At 40.8% G+C, this 20306-nt stretch overlaps 1 protein-coding gene across 2 annotated transcripts in view; it reads left to right on the top strand.

Annotated features, from left to right (window-relative positions):
- The window catches only part of ITGB1 (integrin subunit beta 1), a 78556-nt gene extending 58604 nt beyond the window's left edge, over window positions 1-19952 (top strand). For both annotated transcript variants that reach the window (XM_073334422.1, XM_073334421.1), the window contains 3 exons: window positions 1701-1933; window positions 4653-4819; window positions 18814-19952. In XM_073334422.1, coding sequence (XP_073190523.1) covers window positions 1701-1933; window positions 4653-4819; window positions 18814-18879 — 466 coding nt within the window. In that variant the 3' untranslated portion in view covers window positions 18880-19952. The remainder of the gene's footprint in view (window positions 1-1700; window positions 1934-4652; window positions 4820-18813) is intronic.
- The last annotated feature ends 354 nt before the right edge of the window (window positions 19953-20306 follow it).

The raw sequence follows: 20306 nt of genomic DNA, 5'->3' as shown, positions 1-20306 counted from the left end.
GTTCTAGCTCAGCACAGAGAAGGAGTTTACTCCAAGTATTTTTTTCATCCCAAAGGCAGGCAAGAGATAGAGATCGATTCTAGATTTAAGACTCCTAAACAACTTGGTGAAAAAACAAAAATTCAGAATAGTGACTCTCACTGCTATAATTCCATCACTGGCATTAGCCAATTGTATCTCGATCTTCAGGACATGTACTTTCATGTCACAACATCCTTCTCACGAGAGATTCCTTTGGTTTCTGGTAAGTCTGCCCAAGAAGCATGTCCTCACATTAAGCTCCTAGAGTTGAGGGCAGTCAGAAATGCTTCTGTTCACTTCCTTCCATTAATCAGGGGTAAATCAATAGAATTCATGATAGACAAAATAATCTGCATGTTCTACGTCAATCATCAGGGTGCGTAGGTAAGATCCCCTTTCCTTTGTGCTGAAGCACAGTAAAGCTATGGAACTAATATATAGCCAATCACATCCAATTACCTTCCAGGCCTATAGAACATGGATGATCTCAGTAATCACTTCTTCCAAGATTATGAATGGGGAGTTGGACTCATGAACTCTCAATCACATTTTTCTGACCTGGTGATTTCCAGAAGTGGACCTCTTTGTCGCCGCCACCACTAACAGAAAGTGCAAACAATTTTGCCTGAAAGAAGGGTTGGGGTCTCTCACTCTGGGAGATGCTTTCCTTGTTCTGTGGACGAGGGACCTTCTTTATGCATTCTCTCCAATGCCTTTGGTATTGAAGGTGATAAAGAAGATCAAGCAAGACAAAGCCAAGATAAAAGGGCATTACACTTTCTTACACCTCTTATATTCATTTAGATAGAATATATGGGCCATAACCCACCTACTGTCCAACATTTCAACAGTTTTAAGCAAGGTTCGGAGTTTGGTATAGGGAGACCTCAGCCTGCTTAGTACCATGGCAAACCCTTTAAAAACATTTTTTAAAGATACAGACGATAAAGAAAAACAGTTGAAGCATTGTAAACTATTAAATAAGGATTTCATTTTAACAACATCCTTTGATCCCTTTCCCTTTAGATGGAGACAGGTTTTAGAATAAAAAACCCTTGTTTGACAGTCTTTTAGACGGTATTAAAGAGAGTAATACTGTCCTTTTTTGAAGAAAAAAGTAATAGTTAAGATGGGCTGGAGCTGTCGTTCCTGTTTTCTTAAAATCGGATTCTTTTTCCTAGAAGACAAAAATAAGACACACATAAAATAAAAGAGAAAAGAATAGCAAAGATAGAAAATGCAGCTTTTGTCTCACTTATAATCTCACTGCTGGAGAAACACTGGCAGAGCACACAGTTTTACCAGGATTCTAAGACCTGTCAAATTTGTACCAGCATCAGGCTGTTTAGGGCATCACTTTTAATTTCCTCTTTATGGTCACAAGTTTACAGCAGTGTTGCAAAATATACAGTCTTGGTCAGCTAAGCCAGACTCTTATTGGACAGAAGTAAAAAGGAGAGCAACAGGAAAGAGAAGAAATGAGATGAGTAAGAAAAAGGACACGGGGGGTGGGGGGGGGTGTAGAGGTAGGGGGAGATGATAGATGGCAGTCTCACATTCCAGGTGGTATTTCTGCCTTCTTTGCCAATTGATTTTTCAATTAGATGGAAATAATATACTAGAAATCTCCCTTTCATGAACATGTTTAAAAGTGGTGTTACTAATTTGTATTTCCACAGGGACTGTGTTCAATGCAGAGCTTTCAAAAAGGGAGAAAAGAAGGACACATGTTCTCAGGGTTGTAAGAATTTCAGCATGACACTAGTGGAAAGTCGAGAAAAGTTACCACAGCCTGGCCAGGCTGATCCACTGACTCACTGTAAAGAGAAGGATGTTGATGACTGCTGGTTCTACTTCACATACTCAGTCAATGCAAACAATGACGCCATTGTCCATGTAGTGGAGACACCAGGTACAAACCCCTTATTGCATGTTTCCTTCACCTTTGTGACCAACTCTCTGTTGTTCCTTCTGTACCCAACACAGTTACATTGACTGACCTTTCTGAACCTTCAGACTGTATCCAGAAGTAGTATCCCCGCTCCCTCCTCTGAAACTAGGGCTGCTTGAGACTGGTTTTTCTGTCTCAAATATTGACACTGTTTACAGACTCCTACACTGACTGAAACAGATTTGCTCACATGACTTGGTGTATGTTGTATTTAAAGTTTTTTTTCTTCCTGTTGACATACTTTAATCGTGTTTCTATAATGTCTTTTAATCAAGTCCTAAATACATTGATACAAATCTTTCTGATTTAGCTCAGGTTTGAAACGTGTTACAGGTTAAAACAAAAAACACACAATTAAGTAAAATGTCACATTATATGTCCAGCTTTGTACAGAATAGCAAAAACCTCCTTTGTTTATGCTTGATTATTTCTCTTCTCAGTCCTTGCTTTACTCAGATGACTTACCTTCAAGGAATTAATCCATAATACTCAGACTTCCTGGAGGTGGTTCTATCAAATATCTACTGGCAGAGGAAAAATTGATTCAACTGTGGTTTGATCAATGGTTTGTTATTTTCTGGGAAATTGGCTAGTTTAGATCAGTGTGCAGATGGCTTACTCTCTAATCAAGCTAACATCTCTTCTGAAAAGGACTTTTGCTTCCAACCATAGTAGTGGTTTCCTGACTGAGTTAGTGACTTAATATAAAATATACCTTTTATTAATTGTACACGATAGGTAGAAAGTTATGTCTCATTCTGCAGGATTATACGAATTGATAAGTGGACAAGATCGATCGTCTGCTTAGTTCAGTGGCCAACACCCGCTGTTTCAGGCATAAATGTGTTAATGCCCATAATGCACATATTTGTACAATGATGCAGCTTTGAATGACATACCTTCCTCATTCCAGCTGGTGAAATTTATGCCCTGAAGTACGAGATTTGTTTATCTGGGTTTTTTTATTTAATTTTAAATGTTATTTCTGTTTTATGGGAAATTGATGCAGATATTTGCAATAATCTATCTGATCAGTGAAGGCCAGATTTTCCCCTAGTTGTACTAGTTTAGTATGATGTCGACCCAGAGAGCTGTATATGTTTTGCTTAGTACAGCATTTTAAAGATTCATGGAATAGCTTCTCTACGTCATGAATGTTGTATGGAAACTTGCATTAACTCACTATTTTTTGGTAATGTTCCCAAAATTTCATCTTTTACGGTTGAAATTTTCCATGGTGAGGAGCATAATTTTTATACGTTAAAGAGAGCTGTTTGCAAACTCAGCTGACTGAATTTAAAAGCCAACAGTCACTTAGCATGTTTGATTTTAAAAATTGAATTAGTGAGTGACATTTCTCTGTTGAACATGTCATTTGACATGAAATGGAGGAAGGGCCATGCACAGCCTATAGCTGTTACTACAAAATATCTGACCTGGCCATTGAAGGCTCACATGAGTTCCCCTCACCTAGATGGGGAGCAAAAGGGATCATAGGGGATCAGGAGAGAATAGGGAAAGGAAGAGGAGGAGAGGCAGTCTATCACTCTGTGCTAGGTGCTGTGCCCATGTATAATGAAGGGAATCCTCCTCCCAAAGGGTTTACAATCTCAGTAGAATGTTCATTTGTCTCAGCTGACTTTCAAAATTTTGTGAAGTTCATTAATAGATTTTCTCATTTTATTTCCTTTAAAAAAAAGTAATATTGGTTAATAATGTTAGCATTCTGTAGGAATCTCAGCCCAATCAATAGGAGCAGGACTCAAAATCAGTGTCCCTTGGGGTGATTCGATACAGTAACTATTCACCTTGACAGATTCCAGCAGTTTACTTGGGGCTTGATCTTGCACAAGTAAAGTTAATGGGAGTTTTTCCATTGACTAGAAGGGGAGCAGGATCAATCCTTTAGTTTAGGTGACTATTCAGAATTCTGTATTTTGCAAAATAGGTAACTTTTTTACAAGAGTGCTGGTTACCCTTGCCTTGCCTTCTCCATATAATAACTTCCTTTGTTTGGTTTTAGTTAATTTTACAAGTATCATTTTTGTTCTGCAATTATTCATCCTAATGAATGAAAATGTCAATCATTTTTGCATCTCCTAGTTCAACAAAGCACTGGATTTCCATGTTGGAAAAAGTCTTGTAAAAATCTGTTAAATCTGATCCCTCTGCCTCAGGGGATCATGCTATTACAATTTGGCTTTGTATAAATATTGTAACAAGGCCACACTTTTTCTATAAAGCGAGGAGTATTTTGGGACTATCTGGTTAATCCATATTACACTCATAAAGTCAGTTTTCCCCCTGTCTTGTTATGTTCACAATTCATAATCAGCTTGTTCAAAAGTAGTCTAGAAGTCTAATCTTAAGGCTTCAAGTGCTATGAAATTCTTAGCTCTGTGTGGTCTTAAAAGCTGATTTGGTCAGTAAAAGTCATTTCTCCATGGCATCAAAACTTGCTTTCTCACTATGTGTGTGTCTCAAAACTAGAATAAGAATCTTTGTAGATCTCAGTAGCTCTAATTTAGATTATTATTCACAGATGCATTTTAAATGTGAGAAATCATTGCTCTTGACAAGTTGGATGCTCTGAATATTGCACAGTATAATTTAAATTCTTCAGCAATTGTGCTTCTTTTACATTGTGCTAAAACTGTACTGTTATTATTCTATTCCCCAGAATGCCCCACTGGCCCGGATATCATTCCCATTGTAGCTGGTGTGGTTGCTGGAATTGTTCTGATTGGTCTTGCTTTATTACTGATTTGGAAACTACTTATGATCATTCATGACAGAAGAGAATTTGCTAAATTTGAAAAGGAGAAGATGAATGCGAAGTGGGACACAGTGAGTCATGAACCTTAAATTCAGTAAAGCTACTGTTGTTACGGAAAGTACAAAAGGTGTTGCTTGTATGCCCCAAATATTTCAAGGTGCTCCTCTATAGGATTAAAAACTGGAATACAAAAAACCTTTGTTCAGAGTTGGTCTTGAACATATCTTGTACCATACTGTAAAGAGCGATGAATTGTAAAAGAACATCTTTTGCCTAGGATGTATAACCTGACTAGATAAGCCACCATGTACTCAAAGGTTTAGGTTTTGAGTTCTAACTACTTAAATAATTTTGGCCAAGCTTGTAGAAAAGGAAACAGACTGAAGTGATAGCGCTAGACTAGCCCAACTTTGTTACTGTGACATCCGAGTATCACACCCTGTCTGTGCAACAAATTGTTACCTCAGATAATCAGACAGCTTCCATTAAAAGTTGATGGCAGTTGCATTTACAAAGTGTAGAAGAGCAAAAAGCATCCTCCTTGTTTGAGTGCTTACACATGTTCATTCCACTGTAGGTGTATGCGCACCCTGAGCACACTCACCAGAAATTTTTCCTTCAGTGGTACTCATTGGGGCAGCTGAGCATCCTCTGGCGCTGTGTGCTCATAGCACCGTATAAAGGGCCGAGTTGACCCTGCACACCCTCAGTTTCTTCTTGCCAACTCTGACGATCGCTGGAACTCTTCTCCTTGCTACGGCAGACTTTCTCAGTAGAACGTCTGTACAGTCTTGTTTGGGGATAAAGTGCAGTTATGTCCTCACTTTAGCTTCCTCCCAAAGGTGGTTTCCCAATTTCATAGCAATCAGGCAATCTTTTTACCAGTTTTTTACCCAAAACCACATGCAAACAGCGAATAACAGCGGCTTCATTCATTGGACATAAGATGTGTCCTAGCATTCTATGTAGAAAGGACCAAACCATTTCGTAAATCCACCCAACTGTTCATAGCAATAGCTGACAGGATAAAAGATCTCCCCATCTCTATGCAGAGAATTTCTTCTTGGATCACATCATGCATTCTCAGGTGCATTATGAGCAGGTGGGTGTTCCGCCATCAGTTATCCTGACTGTCCACTCCATGAGAGCATACACATCTTCAGCGGCATTACCAGCACAGATTCCTGTTCAGGACATTTGTAGAGCAGTGACTTGGTCATCAGTACATACGTTCTCTGCTCATTATGCCATCACTCAACAGTCTAGGTATGATTCCAGATTAAGTTAAGCTGTTTTGCAGTCAGCATGTCCATAAACTTTAATCCCACCTCCTATGCAACTGCTTGAGAGTCACCTACAGTGGAATGGACATGTGCAAGCATGTGAAGCAGAAAAAAGTGATTTCTTACCTTTCCTGGACTGTTGTTCTTCAAGATATGTTGCACGTGTTCATTCAGACTCGCCTTCCTACCCCTCTACATCAGAGTTGGCCGGCAAGAAGGAACTGAGGGGGCGTGGAGTAGGCTGGACCCTTTATACCAGCACTATGAGTGTATGGCATCAGAGGGTGCCCAAGCCACCCCAACAGGAACAACTGAAGGGAATATTTCCACTGACTATGCTCAGGGCATGCACACACCTACAGTCGAATGACATGTGCAACACATCTCAAAGAACAAGATATGGAAAGATAAGTAACCAGGTCCTTGTTTTTTGTTTTTGCAAGGAGACCTTAAATATATATACTCATTAAGGTCTGTGGGGAGGTCAGTAATGGTTGAACATCGAACCTCCGTACTGATGTACAGAAATCTTGTGGGACTCAACACCCACGCATCCTTATAAGCAGAGTTATGCTTTGGTTATTCCCTTAGAAGGGCTTTATCCTTGTTTATTGATCTGCCGAGGGTTTTTCAGATTTGTATTAGAGTTCTACTACTAAATAATTTTAAAAGAAAATTACTAACATAATTTTCCTTTACATACAGCATGACCTTTCCTTTTTTTTATGGTAGTTGAGAATGTTATTTTCTTTTGTTCTGTTGAATTATTCGACATTGACCATTTCTTTTACTTCAGCAAGAAAATCCAATATACAAGAGTCCTATTAATAATTTCAAGAATCCAAACTATGGACGTAAAGCTGGTCTCTAAGTCTCAGTTTGTATTTTCTTTTCAATTTCTTCTTTTTCTTTGCATGTCACTTTTAACTCTTTTGAGACTCAGTGTCATTGCCAATTAATCACAGTTTGAGCCTTATTCTGTTGAACTGCTGCTGCTTCAGTTCTGAAATTGTACAGAGTGGAGCTTGAAAATCTTTAATCTGTATTAACAGCAACATTGCTTATTTATTAATATCAGTAGTACTTGCTTGAGAACTGAATTTATATGTGAAGTTGAAGAACAGTATTTTATATAAAGGAAAATAGAACAACAATTTAGATTGGTGGTGGAGGAAGGAGAATCTCTTTGGGCTTTTCTACAGTAGGGGTTTTTTGACTGTTAGTTAACTCAAGGTAGTTTTTTAGGGACTGTCCAGACTAGCCTTTACGGTTTATCTGGGATACAATTGTTTGTGGCTTTACTAGAACAAACTTTTGGGGAGCATCCAGACTAGCTTTTACAAATGTATTAATTACCTCAGTTAATGGGCAGTCAGTTAGCTCAAGGTAAAAAACAAAAAAACCCTGTCTAAACATACCCTTGAAATGTGAAATATGTTCATTAATAATTTCATGATTAGATATGCAACCCATTCCTAATTTTCCCATCACAACTGGCAATGTCATAATCCTTTGTCTCTCGGGTGTCGTCTTTGGCAGGGGTCGGCAACCTTCAGCACATGGCCCATCAGGGTAATCCACTGGTGGGTCGCAAGACATTTTGTTTACGTTGACCGTCCACAGGTACAGCCTCCCGCAGCTCCCAGTGGCTGCAATTTGCCGTTCCTGGCCAATGGGAGCCGTGGGAAGCAGCGGGCCACAGGGACGTGCTGACCGCCGCTTCCCGCAGCTCCCATTGGCTGGGAACAGTGAACCGGGGCCACTGGGAGCTGCAGGGGGCCGTGCCTGCGGACAGTCAATGTAAACAAAATGTCTCACGGCCCGCCAGCGGATTACCCTGATGGGCCGCATGCCGAAGGTTGCAGACCCCTGATCTATGGGAATGAGGGAAGGTCATTTTCTTCCATAGCCAACTGTTAGTCTCCTTCTGCCTCCCTTTCCCTCCTGAAACTATGGCTGAACACTCCAACCTTCTATCTTAAATTGTTGGCTTCAGCTCTGTGCTGCTGACTGCCCCTGCTCCGCTGTTATAACAGCCACCAGCCATGAGGCAGTGAAGCAGGAGCTGCATCCGTCAGTTTGGCTCAGCATTAAGCCCATCACAAGGAAATTGTATTCTGAGATTCTTAGCTGGTAGTAGCTTCCATCTTCTCTCCTCCCATGTCAAATACTGAGGAGAAAGGCAGAAGGCAGTGAATGGCATCAGCCCAAAGATCTTATTTCTTCAACCCTAAAGCACAAGAAGCAGTGACAGTGACAGCCAAATGCTGATGTAGAGGTCAGGAAGCCAGAGAGGATGGGCTGTCTAAGGGAGATTAGAAGGAAGGCTTCTTAAGTGAGATTGCTCTCCTCCTTCCCCAGGGTCTCCAAAGAGGGGGATGAGAATAGAGAGGACAGGTAGGGAAACAGATGACAGGAGAAGGTTGGGGGTGGGGGTGAGAAAGATGGAAAATCTTGCAGGGGGGAAACAGAAGAGGGGGCTAATAAAGAAAATGGAAAAGGAAGAATTTGTCCATCACAATAGAATCTAAGTGCTGCACCTATTATTTCAAAGTGGTGGGGGTTTTTTGTCAGGCAAGGCCCTGGACCCATAACTTGATTTTCTCTTAGCTGGTCCCTTCTCATTTTTATGTGGTTATACCCTGATATTATCATTAACTACTCATTCTCTCCCAGTTTTTCCTTTATATCTCCAAAATTCTTCCATTCTAACCATAAAAAACCTTTCCCAAGCCCTGATTATTTCTTCTCAACTATTGTAATCCTGTTTTCCTAAACTCTCGCCTCATGAAACACACACTTTTTTCAATCTATCCTAGCTGTAAAAATCATTTACCTTGTCCCTCATTCTGAACCATATCCAGCTCCGTTTCCAGTCCCTTCACAGGTTTCCTGACATTTCCTGAATGATGTTTTAAGTTCCTTGTCCTCCCTTCTAAGACTCTACACAATCCAGCTCTTGCCTACTTCTTTGTCATTCCTTTCCCCTTTTGTTGTGCACAAGCCAAACATCTAACTACCCCCTTGTTCCATGCCTCATTCCATGCATCTCTGTATGGCTGGATCCCTCTTGGCCCTGCCATGCCTTTTTCTGATTTCTTTCAAAAGACTACTACTCTTTAGTTTTCTCCTCAAGCAGGTGGTAAGAACCAAGATGAAAGTATCTTCACTCTTTTTTTTAAAAGAAGTAAAATAAAAGTCTTGGTTGGCAGATCTCAGATGGTACTAAATGTCATCATTCAGTTTTATGGCTTGGGTCATTTCTCCCTCCTCCTTCCCCCTCCCCCCTCTTTGTTGATGAGTCGTCTGTGTATATTTTACATTCTTTGAGGCAGAGGCCTTGTATTTCTACCAGCTTATTTTGGCTTGCTGGGGCTAAACAAATGATGATATTCTAAAAAAAAGTTTTTTTAACTTCTAAAGAACAGAGACTTTATTGCAAATTTTAAACCATAAGTGTGTCTTAAATCTTGAGTAAGCTGCTGAAAGTTCTGTTAACTTCTTTTATTACATTTAGCTTATCTGCAATCATGTCTATTGTGAGCAACTTGATTAGTTAGACAGACATCTAGGGTATAAAAAATGCACTGAAAATGTTCATCTCCCAAGCAATTCAGAAAACTTTGACATAGCCTTCCTGTTGTTACCTAAGAGACCTATGGGGTTTTTCTAGATTGGCTTCTGCCTTTTTGCTGCTTTATTTGGCATGAGGAGGCTTGGTTTTTTAAAGTTAACTTTTTGTCTTTTTCTTAACTTTAGAAATATCAGGAATGTCAAGGTCTTCTCTGGCTTTGCTGGATGGCCTCAGCCCTATTGCTGTGAATCTGTTCAGAGCGGGAGTCGAGGGTGCCATGGATAGACTGAGTGGGTTTTCGGGAAGGAAATGGAATGTAGAGAACCTCCCCAGTAATGGATGCTTCACTCGAGGTCACAGTAGCAGCAGGCTTCAATCAATAACTTTTAATTCATGCACATCGTAGTGGTTCCTCTCAAACACTTTGGAGAAGAGCCATATACTGTTGCCATGGAAGGGAAGCTGGCTGCTGTGTCACCACAGGAAGAAGCCACTTCACTCTACTCCTAGGGTTTCCTTCTAGCAGGGCCCTGCGACACCTTCTTCACTGTGATGCTCAATTTAGATCTGTGCCAGTGAATAGCATCCTACATTATCCAAGGGGTTAACTCCTGTCTAGCCTTCCAGCCATGCTTGGTGTGTCTCCTCCTTTCTGTATCCTCTGAAAAAGGGATATGTCTTTTTTGGGAGGGCTGCAGTTTCCAACATTGAAACTGGGCAGGGGATCCACATAATGGTGTTGTTCAAAAAGACCTGATGATATTTGTGAAATGGAGTAGATAGTGAGAACCAGTTCTTGAGCAAATGTCAAAAGATTCTAGAGATAAGTTTTCCACTGTAACTTGGGTCGTAACTCAAACTAACTGCACATATCTTGCATATAGTTTTTGTGATTAGATGTTTTGTGATTTGTTTAAATTGAAACAATACATCAATGGAGAAAAAAGTAGTAAGAAGGCCAATGAAACATACTGTATACAGCAAGATACTTAAACAGTAATCTAGAATGCTACACACTGTGTAATGTAGCAGAGAGAATATTGTTGCAGGAACTGTAATTATATATCTTGTTTCAGAGTAACAGCCGTGTTAGTCTGTCTTTGCAAAAAGAAAAGGAGTAATTGTGGCACCTTAGAGACTAACCAATTTATTTGAGCATGAGCTTTCGTGAGCTACAGCTCACTTCATCGGATGCATACCGTGGAAACTGCAGTAGACATTATATACACACAGAGACCATGAAACAATACCCCCTCCCACCCCACTGTCCTGCTGGTAATAGCTTATCTAAAGTGATCATGGCCCAACTTGATGATAAATAAATTGGTTAGTCTCTAAGGTGCCACAATTACTCCTTTTCTTTTTATATATCTTGTGAGCTTTAAATGATCTATCCTAGGTTTTCTATATCGTCTTGATATCTAAGAGGTAGTTAATAGTTTCTTGCATGAACTACAAACCAGTAAAATGCTTAAAACAATACTGTTCAGAGGGTATGAATGGAAAAATTACTTATAGTTATCTGCAGTGTTTGTCCTAGGACATTTGAGAGACAAAGTGGATGAGGTAATACCTTTCATTGGACCAACTTCTGTTGGCGAGAGAGGCAAGCTTTCAAGCTTCACAAAGCTCCTCTTCAGGTCACCATGTGAAAGCCCAAAAGCTTATCTCTTTCACCAACAGTGAAAGATGCAGTGAACGATATTACCTCACTCACCTTGTTTCACTTATACAGCTATGGCATTTGCAATTTCCTTTTAAGATTTTTAAGCAAAATGGTTGTGAATCCACAAAGATACTTAGGGATTGCAATGCTGGGCATCATAGCACCTAGATCTAACACTGGAATGCGTTACCTAGGGAGGTGGTAGAATCTCCTTCCTTAGAGGTTTTTAAGGTCAGGCTTGACAAAGCCCTGGCTGGGATGATTTAACTGGGAATTGGTCCTGCTTCGAGCAGGGGGTTGGACTAGATGACCTTCTGGGGTCCCTTTCAACCCTGATATTCTATGATTCTATAGAAAATCTCAGGAACAACACTGAGATTCACACAGCAGGCTCCCTATACAATGTGAATGCGGGGAGAGAGACATCTAAGAATGCGATCCACAAAAGCAAACATATTAGGCAGGGATATTAAGCGTATTAAGCTAACAAATGGCAGGTGCCAACTGGGGAAGGGGCACTAAGTCCCACCCCCTCTTAGAGATAGGTGCTTAAGTCTAGGCTGCAGGGAGGATTTTAAATGCCTTCTTAGCACGGCTACCAGTTTGGGCTTCACGTGCAACTTAAGCCGCCAAATGCCTGTCTTCCACTGGTTCGTGAATCACTCTGGGGCTTAGGTGGGAGATAAGTGTCCAGATGCTTACAGGGAGGCAGCAGTGCACATAATCAGATGCAGAAACGTAAGCACCCAGGGAAACTTTAACCTGAAAAATTTAGGTGCTGAGTGAGTTTAGGCACCGATAGATTTGACAGGAGTTTTGTGGATTGCAGTGGAGCTAAAACTAGGATTTGGGCACCTAAGTCTGGAATGTAGGTGCCCAAATCTTTCCATGGATCCCTCCCAATGTGTTAGAGTTTTAATGAGAATATTTTTGACATAATTTGACTTAAATATATGGGGACAAGTTAATGCTAAAAAGTTCTATTTTAGCCAGCCAGCCAGAATACATGTGGGAGCTAGACTAATACAGTGTTAAATTTGTAAAGTTTCTTAATGTTTTAGTCTTAATGTATTAAAGATTCTATAATTTAACAAACTTAAATTAATGAGGCAGATATGAATCTGAATTAGATGCATTTTTTTAATAATAGAGTATTTATAAATAGAAAGCAAAAGCTATCCTTATATAATCCTGCTAATCCTTGTATAAAAGGAGCACGATTAGTGTGTTAGATATACCTAGATCATTTTTTCTCAAACTTTTGTACTGGTGACCCCTTGTACACAGCAAGCCTCTGAGTGTGACCCCGTTTATAAATTAAAAACACTTTTTATATTTAACATTACAATAAATGCTGGAGGCGAAGCAGGGGTTGGGGGTGGAGTCTGATCTCCATGCAATAACCTTGCGACCCCCTGAGGGGTCATGACCCCCAGTTTGAGAACCCCTGGCCTAGATAGTGTTTCAACAGGTGTAGTGGCTATTAACAAGGAAACTAGACCAAAGCCTCAATCTTGCACTAAAAAATATGGCCAGTTCCCTACATCTGCATGCAGCCCTTTTTGAAGCCATTGGGGGCTCTGCGACATCACAGGGGTCTGCCAGTCCAGTCCCGTTTGAAATGGGACTACATGATCAGTACGGAACTTATATTGCACTTTTAGCATGAGCAAGTTAGTGCATGGCACTCTGGTGCACTCTAGAATTTACACCCCACCTGGTGCACACTAATGCACCATGTAGATAAGCCCTAAGAGTTCTTGGTCTCAAATGAAGTGTAATTAGTTCTACTGTATGAATACGGTGTGAACAGCTAATGTTTCCAGAATCATTTCAGTTAAACTGTGCATGACATTTAGTGGGCATGTGATAGAAATGGTTTATCTGCTAAATTTGCATGTTAAATGTGTGCTCATTTTGATTTACACTATCTTATAAATGAAATATATATCTTCCTTAAATAAAAACTACAATACACTTATCTCAGAAGGTAAGATATTCTGTGAAACTCCATTGCTAAGAGGTTAATAATGGAAAATAATCTTTCATATCTTAGTTATCAGTCAAAATTCAGCACAGATTGGTAATAACCAATGACTATTAGGTAGCCAATGTGAAATGAGTTTGGTCTAGTGAACAACTGTCCACTACTACATTGTTAGTCTTAGAGAGGCTACAGATCAAATGGGTCACAAGAGACTGAATTATTCGCACATTCCTAGGAGTGGTTACTCCAGCTCAGATTTGAGACATCCAGGTTGGGTAGCATGAGGAAGTTTGTGTTATTGTTGCCTATTATGTACTTAATAGAGGACATCAGTCTCTCACTGGCACTGCACGTAAACACTAAATTCATACAAATGTAAGAAAAGCACAGATATTCTCTGACTTTTTTCCCCTATGATTGGTCATGTGCTAAATTAAGGCGTTTATAAACTTCAGAGCTTCTGATCTGTATTTTCACAGCATTGTATTTAATATATATCAGCTGATCATCTATTTCCAGAAGATAAATGTGGACCGAATATGAATTAGACCCTGGGAACTCTAGAGTTCTAATCCCAGCTCTTACACTGATTCCTACTGTGGCCTGCTGCAAGTCATTTAACCTGTTTGCCTCCGTTTTCGTATTTGTAAAGAGGAGATAATGCTTGCTTACCTCCCTGTGGAGTGTTGAGGGTGACTTATCTGTAAAGTGTTTAGAAGATTTAAAAAGCTACATAAGGGCAAAGTTAAAATATTTATATTGCCTAAACAGCTTGAGGTTTTCTCTCCTTACTAAGGATTATTTGCATATCAAAATTGTTTGCCAGAGTCTGATATGAATGGAGACAGCTGCAAGACTTGCTTTGTTGTGTGCAAGTGCATCACTGTTATTGAAGTGTGTATGTGTTATCCCCCTACTCCATGTAGTATACACACACTGTACTATAGCCTTCCTTTGTTTAGTTAAATAAATATGAACCCAGACTTCTAGAAATCAATAAAATGACTTGGTCTTTATTGTACTAAGGTCCACAGATCCATTACAATGGGTTCTTCAGCTCTTTTAGTCACTGGCAGCAATGGAATGCCCCAACCCCTGAATTTTCTTCCAATTTTATCACTTCCACAGTATCTTAGCCAGACCTCTCTGCTGTAGAGCTTTTTATTTCAAATTTCCATCTAACAGTTTGGCTGGCTAATGTCACAGGGCTGCATTTGCCTTTTGCAGAAATTACCCCTCAGCTCCACTTCAGCTTCTGAAGTGTTTGCAGCAGCTGGTATTTCTGTGGGTTTTGGGAGAGAGCTAGGACAGAAAAGGCCAGAAGCAAAAGAAAGGGTCTATATTGCCTGCTTTTACTGCCTATTAGGTGTCTCGTTGAGGAGCTCAGTCAACTCTGTTGGCAGTAAGCAGTTCCTCCCTCAGCCCAGACCAGGTGGGGTCACCAAGGGCCCCCCTTCCAGAGGCAGGAAAGGAGCCAGATAGGATTGGAGACACTAACTCTCCTGGGAAGGATGCAGAGAGCATCTCAGCAGCCCAATTCAAGTTGCATGGCCAGCAAAGGAGGCAGGCACGATTAGAAAATTTAGCTCCCAGGCAAGGCGCTTCCTCTCTCCATGAGACATTGTGGTCTGGAAGCCCTTGAAGACAAATAATGTGTCTTATCGTGAGTTGGCCAGTAACCTCAGTGGAGAGTAAGTGGCTGCAGGGGATGAAGTGGGCCATTTAGGGAATTCCACAATGAAGTTTAGTGAAATGGATATCTAAGGCTTTGCAGGTATTTCTGTGGGGACCAAAGTACCAATGAGCTTGGTTCAAAGTGTCTTGGTGTGGACATAGAGTTCACATGAATCCATACAGGCCTGAATTTTGGCCTTCATACAGGGTCAGTAGAAAAAGTGGGAGGCTGCAAAGGAGGGCTTACAATGACCAAAGTGTGCTACCAGTGGGATATCATGATAAAGATGTAGCATCTCAAAGCGGGGTGAGGCCCTCAGAGATACATACATGCACCTGTTGAAACATGTTACTCCATTATGTTAAGAGTGGTGCAAACACTTGAGATGTGGTCCCCAGCAAGGGGTCCTCCTTAGAGGTGGATCAAACAAGGGAGATCAGATCTCTGTGAACTGCCATGCTGAGAAAATTACTAGCTTTGAGGAGGTGTGCTCTCTCAGCAGTTGGCTCTTTGCCCTCCTGGTATTACTCTCCTTTTTGCAATAAGGTGTCGGCCTTCCCATTTTGAGACCCAGGCAGGTAGGTGATGGTTAACTCGAACTGAGAGAAAAACAGGACCCACCTTAGCTGCTTTTGGTTTGAAGCTTGGGCCTTGCAGAGATGCTTGAGGTTCTTATCATCTTTGAATACCTGTCCAGGTGGCCAAGCCCTCTCAAGGTGGTGGCATCTCTCCTTGGACATGGTTTTAATTGCAGGCAGATACTTATCTAATGTTGTCATTTCTTTCTGCTGGGGTGAGCTTGGGGAAGTAAAAAGCACAAGGGTGCAAGACTTGCTGGGGTCTGGGCTTCTGCGAGAGTACTGCCCTGATGGCTACAGGCAGGTTGGGTTGGAGTGCACCAGGATGGGGCCATTGTGAAGGTGGACTTGAGCTTGATGAAGGTATGGTAGGCTTCTGGTGACAAAGTGAACCAGACAATCTTATGTAGGAGTTAGGGGAGCTATTTTTCCTGAGAAGTCAGAAATAAATTGCTGATAAAAATTGACACAGCCCAGTAAGTGTTGTAATTCACGGGGATTCTGGGTAGCTGACCAGTCACAGGTTGCTGCTTTTTTGAATCTGAACACACCCTGGGAAGATGACATAGCCCAAAAATTTGATGGAGGACTGGTCAAAGAGGCATTTTTCCAGATTGGCATGCAAACCATGCTTCCACAGCAGATCAGATGTGGCAACAGTATTGTTCTTGGTTCTCTGAGAACAGTAGGATATCACTGATATAAATGACGACATACTGTTCCCCTGTGTCCCTGAACACACAATTCATAAAGTGTTGGAAAGTTCCAGGGGCATTGGTTAGGCCAAATGGCATAACTAAATATTCAAATTATCTGTATCAAGTATGAAAGATTGTTTTCCACTCATCCCTGACTTTTATGCACTACTTTGTAAGCTCCCTGATGGTCTAGCTTCATGAGGATTGTGGTTGTTCACACACAATCTAGAACAAAGAGGCAGAGAATACCGGTTGCAGATTTAGGGCTCAGTAGTCCCTGCAAATGCACAGTGCCTCATCTTTCATACAAAAAGGACTAGAGCCCCTGCTGGGGAGGAAGAATAACAGATGAAGCCCTTCTTGAGATTTTCTTGGATATAGATGCATAGTGCTTCCAGACTGTGGTTTGGATATAGTGTATATTTGTCCATACAGGGCCTTCACCCAAAGCTGCAAGTCTGTGGGACAGTTCTAGGCCTCCTGTAGGGGACAGGAGGGACGTGGGGTTTTTTTCTCAAAAATGTTAGTGTGTTCCTGGTATTTCTTGGGGAGGTGGGATTTTGGGCTCAAGGCAATTTCTTTCTCATTAGCCCCCGCTGTTTTTCCTTGGGTAGTAATATCTGTTCCAGGGGAACAGGCATTGGCTAACATGGAGGTTGCAGGCCTGCTTTTTGGCAATAATCGGAAGAAAAGTCAATGCTCTTCCCTCGTCAGGAGATATGCGGGTAACGCTACTCCAAACAAAACACAGTATTCCAAGTATTATTGGGAAGTACTGAGAGCTGATCACATTGAAGTATAGTAACATGCGATGCTCTCCCACTCTGGCCTCTAAGGGAATGTCTACACTGCAGTTAAAACCCTGTGGCTGGCCCAGGCTAGCTGACTCAGGCTAAAAACCCTGCAAGTGGGGAGGATCCCAGAGCCCAGGCTTCAGCCTGAGCTAAAATGTCTACACTGAAATTAAACAGCCCCTTTAGCCCGAGTCCTGTGAACCTAAGTTAGCTGGCACACGCTAGCTGCAGGTTTTTAATCGCAGTGTAGACCTATCATAAGAGAACAATTTCCTGGGTTACTGGATCAGATGACAGGGGTGACCCATCAACTGTTTCTACCGGGTCTGATTAAGATTTGGGCCAAAGAGGAATTTGTAGGTTCTGGGCAGCCATTGCATCTATAAAACTATCAATGGCATGAGAGTTGACCAGGGCTAACTGCAGGGGAATCAACTTCAATCCTCCTAGGACACATAAGTGCAGTGTTTCAGAGTAGCAGCCATGTTAGTCTGTATCTACAAAAAGAAAAGGAGTACTTGTGGCACCTTAGAGACTAACAAATTTATTTGCGCATAAGCTTTCATGCAGTGCAGGCATAAGTGCAGTGGTACCTGTAGGTGTGGTGAGGCTCCATGCAGTTTAGGTTTGGTTCTCTTTAAAGGTGGGGGAACTAGCTTAGGTCTTGGTGCTTGGTGACACCCAGGCTGTACCCCCTTACTGGGCCTGGGCCGGTCCATTTCCTGATTTCAGTCTGGATGGACAGGAATTGAGGGAATGTTCCGATATTCTGCAGTAGAAACAGGGGTTAAGTTGCCAGTGGTATTCCTTTTCCTCCAGGGTCAAACATTTGGAACCCAGATCCACTTGCATCAGTTCCTGGCTTGATTCTAAAGATCTGGATGCAGTGGGGGAGGGGGGTGGCATTGGACCCCCTTTCTCTCTTCCTTCCACTCACACAGCGAGGTGTCAATACAAAAGACAAGATCAATGAAGGCGCTGAGTCAGGTGGGCTCTCTACATGAGCTAGCTCATCTTTTACCTCTTCACTGCACTGGAACTGGTTCAGATATGTTCCAACGAGAATCTAGCTGTGTCATTTGTTCCAACATCAAGGATAATCAGTGGATTCTTTCCTGCTCCCATTAGTATGCTCTTCAGCCTCCTGTCCACATCTCATAGCTTAGCTCCCGGAAGACAGCACACCCTTCTGTTCTCCAAACTTTGTCACCTGGGAACAAAGTCAGTCAGAGCTACAAATGCTCAGTAACTGAAATTCAGACAACTTTTATTTGAGCCTAAATTCAAGCATTCCAGTTCAAAAAATGTTGAGTGAAATGCTCCCCCCAACTCCTTCACCAGTATGTCATGAGATCGAAGATGTAGAGCCTTCGCCTGATCATTCAGCCTGCAGATGAGCATGTGTGGTTCATAAATTATAAGGGAACCAAGTGGCATATCCTAACATGAGAACAGCCATATTGGGTCAGACCAATGGCCCATCTAGCCCAGTATCCTGTCTTCCGACAGTAGCCAATGCCAGGTGCTTCAGAGGGAAAGAACAGAATAGGTAATCATTGAGTGACCCTAAAGTAGAGATCTGTCCTAACACTTTAGCGTTTATTAGCTAAGCATGCCTTTTACTAAAGTTGATAGAGAAAATCTTGCTGTTCAGACAATTTAAGCTAGTATTTACTTACAGCATCTGGAAACACTACAGATCAATGGGTAATATGTTAAAATATGTCTTTTGTTTGCAAAGTTGGCATAAATGCAATGCTTGTTGTGTGTACTTTTAATACTAATGTAAACATTTCTCTTTTTTTTTTAGGGTGAAAATCCTATTTACAAGAGTGCAGTGACAACTGTGGTCAATCCTAAATATGAGGGAAAATGAACACTACTTGTATTACTTCACAACACTGTATGCAACGTAGCAATTTTTGTAGTCACAGTAAGATAGATTTAGGGCAATTCTGCAGTGATTTTACTAACTCATTACATGTAGGTTTGTTTCCTATGCAGGTTTTAAAAATGTACAATATGTAATTTTTTTTTCCCAAATAAAATAATCAGTGCCAGGGGACTGACAGAAAACTTGAGACTGCATAGCCTAATCAGCTAAGGTCACATGGTGCCTTTTTGACCTTTTCCTTACTGTGCTGTTCAAATGTAGGTCTTCTGTGGGAAGTGTACGATACTGCTGTGATGTGACTGGGAGGGAAACGGTGAAATCAATCAGTATGAGGGCTCTGCCTAGCCACTGAGTATTAAAAATTAAGTTTTAGCTTTACAGGGTTATCAGGGCTTGAGTTTGCAGACATAGTTAAAATGTTAACTAAATATTTCCTTGCAAACTCGCACATTTTTTTTTAAAGTTAATCAATGACTGGGTAGCTGTTAGATATATCTGATTAGAAACAGTAAGATGAATAGGATGGAAACAAACGGTGTAAAAGGCTGTGAAAAGTGTCTGCATAGCTAATATTAAATTGTCAAGTGCCAGGTTATGGACAAATTGAAGGGGTTAGGAAGAAAATTTTAGGAAGGAAAAGCTTTAAAATTTGTGCCATTTTTCAAGAAGTTGCTGCTTAGTATCTTGCATATTTTTTCTTTGTAAATTCAAGCCCTGGCCGGCCTGCAGTACCATGAAGCACTCACCAGGACATCCTCTAAATACATGAGGGCCTTAATTCATATAGTGTCCTTTATGGTAATGTTTCCTTGCTTTAAAGCCTGATGCCTTGTCACCTTTCTAATCTTTTAATGTATTTGGTTGCAATTTTTGTAATATTTTTCTATTAGCACAACTTTATTTTCTTTTGCAGTCTTGGCTGTACATTTGCCTTTACCCTGTAGCTGAGATTGCATAGTTTGTACTGTGACATGACTGTCACTGTCAGGTTTCATTTTTGACATGTGCCATGTATATTTGCCTGTGAACATTAAGATTGCATCTGTTCCAAATTGGTTATGTTGTTTTAAGTGCCTTTTTATTTTAACAGATGTTCACTTTTTACAGTGCTATTACTGAAGTTATTTATTAATTAAAAGTACCTAAAAACACCTAAACCTCATCTTGCCTTTCTACAATGGGGATGTTAATACTGTTCAAGCAACCTGTACAATCTTTATAATGTACAAAATTGTATCAAAGTTAGGGTTCCTCAAAGATTATTTTTTTAAAAAATTCTTAAATCTAGCTGCCTACAATAGTCAATTTTAGAGTTTAGGGAGGAGGAAGAGAGGTTATATTTATACCAAATATGCTCTTTGGACCAAGTATCAGGAAAGTGAGTTAATTATACAAAAGTAAACTCAAAA

This window comes from Lepidochelys kempii, chromosome 2, assembly GCF_965140265.1.
Source record: "Lepidochelys kempii isolate rLepKem1 chromosome 2, rLepKem1.hap2, whole genome shotgun sequence".
Lineage (NCBI taxonomy): Eukaryota > Metazoa > Chordata > Testudines > Cheloniidae > Lepidochelys > Lepidochelys kempii.
Note: the sequence above shows the minus strand (reverse complement) of the source record. Positions and strands in the feature narration are given on the sequence as shown.